Source organism: Grammomys surdaster, unplaced genomic scaffold, assembly GCF_004785775.1.
Source record: "Grammomys surdaster isolate TR1022 unplaced genomic scaffold, NIH_TR_1.0 267, whole genome shotgun sequence".
Taxonomy (NCBI): domain Eukaryota; kingdom Metazoa; phylum Chordata; class Mammalia; order Rodentia; family Muridae; genus Grammomys; species Grammomys surdaster.
In genome coordinates this window covers 2,933,091-2,939,929 of record NW_021604708.1, presented here as the reverse complement: position 1 = coordinate 2,939,929, position 6,839 = coordinate 2,933,091, and the positions used below count along the sequence as shown (strand labels likewise).

Below are 6,839 nucleotides of genomic sequence, written 5' to 3'. Positions count from 1 at the left end.
ATTCCCTTTGAAACCCTAACTGGTCTTCTATAACCACCTCAGAACTTTTCCAATAAGAGACTTATCAAGCATTTATTGGCATTTACTGTAAACAGAATCTCACACTTTGCTAAAGATGTCTCAAATAATGCATGCCCTGGCTTCTGAAATTCCTGGGTTTACATTCAGGCTGAGTAGTGGGAACTGCCATCATGGACAAGAAGAGGAACAACGTGGTATCCCAGGGGTTATATGGGACACAAAGACCTTGGCTGGCTACGTGCAGGGCATCTCTTCCATGTCCCTCTTTGCCTGTCTAATAACAACAGTGTAGCTTTTGTCTTACCCACAAACCACTTATGCACCCTCTGTACTTTCAAGTAGAAAAAAAAAGATACTAAGAATGAAAACCAGCTTGGATTTCTCACTAGTGAATATGAATGTGACCTTGGACTGTCAGTGAAAAGGCAAGGCCTACTTCATTCCATCTTCCTTATCTTCCTAGCTAGATTTTGGGTCACACCATTCCTTCCTCAGGGTTTCCCAGGAACTTTGCATTCATGCTTGATGCTTCTGTTTATGCCACTGTCATTTCTCAGCTAGCTCTTTCTCGGGGTCTTCAACAAACTTGTTCCACACTGTGTCCAATCTGGTATCCTCTCATCTTTTCCTCCCACTCGTTTGCCTCCAAAGACTCAGGAGTGGACTCCTTTCTCACTCTGCTTTCTTCCCATCAGCCTAGCCTCTGCAGATTGGTGCCATATTGACTGTTCACTCGTTTTTGTAATTTGTTCTTTCTAGGTCTCTATCTTAGTGCTAATCTCTTGGTTTTACTTCTATACTTTGCTTCCTTCCTCCTTTTTCCCTCTATCCTTTCCCACACCTACCTCCCTCTCTTTCTCTAATCACCATCTAGATGACCATTAAACACTGGAAATCCTGAAGGAGTAGTCATAGACTTTCTCTTGTTATGTCATACTGTCTACCCAGGCACTCTCATTCATATTGAAAATTTCAATTATGACCTATATTTAAATTATTCCCTAATTCATAACTGAACCTCAGATGACAAGTGCCATCCAAACCTTGTGTCCATGTTCCTATTTGTGGTCTTCATTGAGTATATTACTATCATTGTGACAAGCATCCCAATCGTTCTAACACCAACCCAAACCAAAATACAACTGATGCTATGGACATCACCCATGCTCTCGTAGAGTATTAATATAGCCAGGTTATTGCCTTGCCCTTGCTTATCTCTTACCACCTCTCCCAACCTCATGCAAGGAACCAGCTCTCCCTGGATTGCACTGGAACCCCCTAACCAACTTTTTTTTTTTTCTTTGGTTTTTCGAGACAGGGTTTTTCTGTGTAGCCCTGGCTATCCTGGAACTCACTTTGTAGACCAGGCTGGCCTCGAACTCAGAAATCCGCCTTCCTTTCCCTCCCAAATGCTGGGATTAAAGGCTTGCGCCCTAACCAACTTTCTTATGCAGTGTGACCACTGAAAATCAGAACCTGATTGTGTCCCTTTCCGTTAAAATACCTCCACTGATTTCAGTGTAAAGACCAACACTCTTTCTTCACTGGGTCCCCAATGCCCTGTGCATTCTTGACCTCGATACTTCCATAACCTCTCTTAGACCACTCTGTTGTATCCACCTCTGACTTTTCTCTCCTGCCATCAAACCTTTTCATATGCTGCAGATCTTCTCAGAGTGTCTTCCTAGGGCATTCCTAGCATCAGTCTCCTACATGAAGTGACCTTCAGATACACCAGCTCAATTGATGCTGTGTAATGGTGGCCGCCCTTAAATTAGAGCTCCATACTTCCTTATTTTAGCAGGAATACCCCTGCTTATTCCATATTCCACAGCTATCATTCTGCACTCCCTTGTGGTACTTTTATTAAAGTCACATATCTTCCTGTGACAGTGAACTACTACTACAAGCTGCCCATGACTGTGATGTCTGCCATGTCTCCATACACACTAATGTATTCATTAATATTCATTTAGTGTGTGAGCACTTCTGTTCTCTTCTGTTGTTCCTGTGTCACCCATGTGGATTCTTAATGGAAAGAGACATTTGAAATGAAGTGAAGCAAGTATGCGTCTCACAAACATTTTTAGGAGACATTTTATAACAAATGAGGCCCACTGAAGAATGGCTGAGATCATAAGAGTCAGAGAAGCAGACAAAGGGCATCCACGATGAGACTGATGCTGTGAAGCAGATCTACATACAGATGAGGGACCCAGGTTAAAGTGGTCAGAAAGAAGGACGCTGTGGATGAACAGTGGACTCCAGAGAGTGCCTGAGTGGTGTCCATATTGCGGAAGTGGTTTTGATCGAAAGCCAAGCTCCACATGCAGAAATCTGTCTGTAATGGTTGGATTCTACAGCCCTGTTTGTATTAGTTGGAGAAAATTCATTCCTTTTTTCATGATGGATTAATTCTTTGTTGCTCTTTATCCTGGCTGTTTTCAATAAGACATCCTACACACACCAAGAGCCACAGTGACTCTTTAACCCCCTCACTTGGCATGAGTGGCCTCCTGCCGCAGAGCTTTGGCTCACAAACATCCTGTTTTCCAGGCTGTCCAGTCTCTTTGCTGACAGCTTACAGAGTTCATGGTACCATTCTCCTTGGTTCCAACTCATCACTCCTGAATTTCTGGCTTTAGTGGAAAATTGTCCTCCGGTCCCCGATGCTTTTACCATGGCAACAGGGGAAAGTATAGAAGATTTGTAGAACCTTAGACACACCTGTGATTTCAGAAGCATACAGTTATAAATAACCAGTCTTTTCTTTCCTTTATGAAATTTCCAGGCATAGAAAAAAATACCTTTAGTATCACATAGCTAGAGTCTCTTAAATGACCCTGGAAATGAAGCTTCTTCCAGTTGGACGGCTTTAGGTGTCCAGTGGGCACAAAAACAGGCCGGTTTACGCATCACAAACTTTGCTCAGAGATAGGTTAATGTCGGTTCTTTAGCCCAGTCCTGTACCTCTGCACGGCTGAAGATGAGGTAGAAGAGCAGGCCGACTACATCAATAGCAGCTGCAAGTATGAAGACGTTTCTCCAGCCAAACTCTGAATCCTGGAGGCAGGAAGCTACCTGTTAGCAATGGTGGCCTACTTCTTGTCCCCTGGTTCAGAACAGTTGTGGCTTTATGCCTTGATGCTCCTTCTTCTAACTCAGCTCAACTTACATGGCTCCCATCTCACTCTTGGAACAGATTGCTGCATGTCCCACACCAGCCCTGCATACCCACTCTTCCCTCTGCTTAGAAGGCACTTCCCATCATTTGGGTCACTCCTCACTTTTTTCCTACAGCTTGCTTACTGTCACCTTTTCAAAGATTCCTCTTTGACCACACACTAAAAAACTCAGCCATGTTTCCTACTCTCTTCTCTTCTCTACTAACCACCACCATCAATTTCTTTTATTAATATTCCTTACAACGTTTGGCCTTACCTGACTGATGAAAAATCCAGCAACAGTGGGAGCTATGCCTCCAGCTAGGTAAGAAAAGACTTGCAATAGTCCTTTCAGAAAGCCAGCATACCTGGGAAGGGAGTAGCTATATGTGAGCAAAGGGTTCATCTTAGTTGCCCTGTCCTATCTCTATGCTTGTCTCTTGGGATCATTAGGGTGGCGTACATTAAACCTGAACAAAATGTGCTAACATTAGATCCTTATAATACTGTGCTACAGGCTCAGCCTTTTAGGGGCTAGCCTATGCTAATATGTTAATTTCTTGGTTCTTACTATTGAGCCCAATCTTGTAGCTCTGTTTAGGGATGCAAAAGTCTCCTCTTTATTCATTGAAGACCTTCATGTGACAAGATGCTTATCCTCTGAGAGCAGCCTATTTCCCACATGTCTCAGTGGCCCATCATGAGAAAATGAAGTATGTCCTGTTGCCTGAGTTAGACTCTGGGAGGTTTATGTCTGGTCTCAGTCCTTTCTGGCGTGACTGGCACCAGACATAATGATTTTTTTCTCCAGTAGTGTTTCTTTTTCTTTTCTTTTTTCTTTTTTGATATATGTGTGTTCACATATTGTGCCAGTATGCATGAATATATGTCTACTACACATGGAATCCAGAAGACAACTTTGGGTGTCATTCTTCCAGTGTCATCCACATTTTTATTTATTTATTTATTTATTTATTTTAGAATTAGTATCTTTCACTAGCCTGGAAATTGCCCAGTAGGCTAGACAGGCTGCAAGCAAACCACAGGGCTCTCTGCCTATTGCCCCCTTGGCAGCACTGATATTACAAGCACATGCCACTACACCTGACTTATCTTATTTTATGTTCTCTTCCTATCTTGTAATGTGAGTTCTAGGGGTGCAGCTCAACTGCACATGCTTGCCTGGCAAGCATTTACTGACTGAGACATCACTCCCAACCCTGTTTTCCCTTTATTAAAGCCTCACACAGGCCTCCATGATGGGATCTCTTGAGACCTTTCAGTGGCCAATCCAATGAACCTGCTATATTCCTTGGCAGAGATTGACATGTGACATGTGAAGTGTTTTCATGGCCACAGACTGCTCTTGTTTCAGCTAGGGTCAGCTCCATTCACAATGGCCGACTAGCCCAGGGTCCCTTCCAGGATTTATGGAGATGTAGCCCTGATGTTACTATCTCATGACCTAATGGATTCACTACCCTTTACCTTTGCATCAGAGCAAGGGTAGGTAAGGTTCCTGGACCTGAACTGAGCTTTTATGTTGAGACGAAAGGGTCCTTACCGTGGAGCTATATCCAAAAAGTTAATGAGGGCTCCTGAATCACACAGGCTGGCAAAGACAGAAGATAGTACCAAGAAGGCCATTGTGGTGCTGCGGCTGGATCTGACCCAAGGCAAGGGCACGAGGATCCCAGATGAGACAAGGACCCCTGCACCAGAACAAAAGGCATAAAGAAGCGGCTCCCAAGCTCCCACAACCATGGTAGCGAGTCGGGCCCTTACCTAGGGCAGTGAAGAGCTTCCTGATAGTTACAAGTCGGAGGATTTTCCGGGAGAGTAGAAAATCTGCCAGTAGACCCCCGAGGATAATGAAGACACAGCCAAACACGAATGGCAGGGCTGACAGGATTCCACTCTGGAGATTGGAGACAGGTAAATACAAGTGTCCTCAGCACTTCCCCATCTTGGACCTGACTGATCCTGGATGGATGGTCCATGTCTATGGTTTTGCATTATATTCATATCACTTTCAATGTAAATTAAATCTTTGTTACTACAATTTTAATTTGAATTTAATTCTTGACAGAAAATATGCACATAACTCAATCATGGCCTTAATTTTTTTTTTTGACAGAAGCTCCCACTTTGTAACCCTAGTTGACCCAGAATTCACCATATAGAGGAGGTTGGCTAAAACCCACACATCATATCCTACAGCCTCTAGCTCCCTAGTGCTAGGATTAAAGGCACATATCACCACACCTGGCTTCATTAATTTTTAATAAAAGAATATGACAAATGCTCTCTTCCTATATATAAAGATCACTTAGAAACAGCTCTTTTAAATTTTATGAGCTATACTTGGTGGTACATACCTGTAATCCTCACAGTAGGGGAGGTGGAGGTAAGAAGACCTGTATTTTGAGGCTAGCCTCAGCTACATAGTGAATCCAGGCAAGCCTAGACTACTTAGTAAAACCCTATCTCAGAAAAAAAAATCAAGAAAAGAGAAATCTAATAATATCTTCTTTGTAACAGAATTTATTAATCTTTTTAAAATTTTTATGCTGCCATTAGAGCATCTTGTTATCAATATTGAATTCATTAAGTATAAACTTTCTCATAAGACTTTTAAAAAGCATGACACCATGATTCCTGATTTGGAACCATGTCTCTGCCCAAGTGCCAAGTGGACCACACTGAGGTCAATGTGAATCTAAGCTATCGCCATTTCTTATGAGGGGTCCTGGACTATTCCCCCACCCTGTGGCCATGAGTGAGATCAGACAGAGAAATGCAATAGCTAGATCAACTTTCTTTGTACTCACATCTCGGAGGTTTGCTTGAAGTACAGAGCTGATATATGTGGGTGTATATGCCATTATTGTGGATAACAGCCAGTATTCACAGAAATAAGAAACTACAATGGCCCAAAGTGGGAGAGATTTCACCATGGCTTTAATGGGAAGAGACCAGCCCAGAGAGCAATCCTAAAGGAAAAAACATGTGATTATCCCCTCCATCACAAGATAGGATCTCCCCTGCTACTCTCTGTCCCGGAGATGCCCAGGGATAGGGAATCAACACAGAAATTCCTCAGTGTACCTCTTGAGCCAACGAACACATGATGTATCTCTTCTCACCAGCACTGATAAAGGGGTGGTTCTGTGGGTCATCATATACGAGAGGAAACCAGAGCAGGCAACAGGCACAGCCAATTCCACCTAGGATAGAAGTCCCACTCAGCACTTAGATCGATCAGTGTTTTCTTTCACTTTGATGATTCCTATGGCTGACAAAATGACCAGTGCTGATATTTTGCTTTCAACCTCAATTGCACCCTTGAATGCCCCTATCATAAGTGGAAGGTACTTTCTCAGCTCTTGACTTTGGTCTTGCTCATACAACTTGCTTTTGCCATGCCCTAGGATAGCTGCCAGCTGAGGCATTAAGAGACTCTGCCTTTGTTCATTGTCCTCTAGGAGGAACATGCTCCAGTGAATCCACGGCAAATGAGAGAAACAGAGATTTGAGCGCCCCCAGGTGTTCAATGGGACTTCAGGAAGAATAACAGCTGCTTCAACCCACTGAGTTCAGAGACTTTCACACACACACACACACACACACACACACACACACACACACACACAC

General features: G+C 43.3%; 1 protein-coding gene across 1 annotated transcript in view; it reads right to left on the bottom strand.

Moving 5' to 3' along the window:
* Positions 1–2,089: 2,089 nt before the first annotated feature.
* The window catches only part of Slc17a4 (solute carrier family 17 member 4), a 17,254-nt gene continuing 12,504 nt past the window's right edge, over positions 2,090–6,839 (bottom strand). The window contains exons 7-12 of the mRNA XM_028776322.1: positions 6,294–6,412; positions 6,017–6,178; positions 4,971–5,103; positions 4,750–4,897; positions 3,463–3,553; positions 2,090–3,084 (exon numbers count right to left, since the gene is read on the bottom strand). Of these exons, the coding sequence (XP_028632155.1) occupies positions 2,950–3,084; positions 3,463–3,553; positions 4,750–4,897; positions 4,971–5,103; positions 6,017–6,178; positions 6,294–6,412 (788 nt within the window). The 3' untranslated portion in view covers positions 2,090–2,949. The remainder of the gene's footprint in view (positions 3,085–3,462; positions 3,554–4,749; positions 4,898–4,970; positions 5,104–6,016; positions 6,179–6,293; positions 6,413–6,839) is intronic.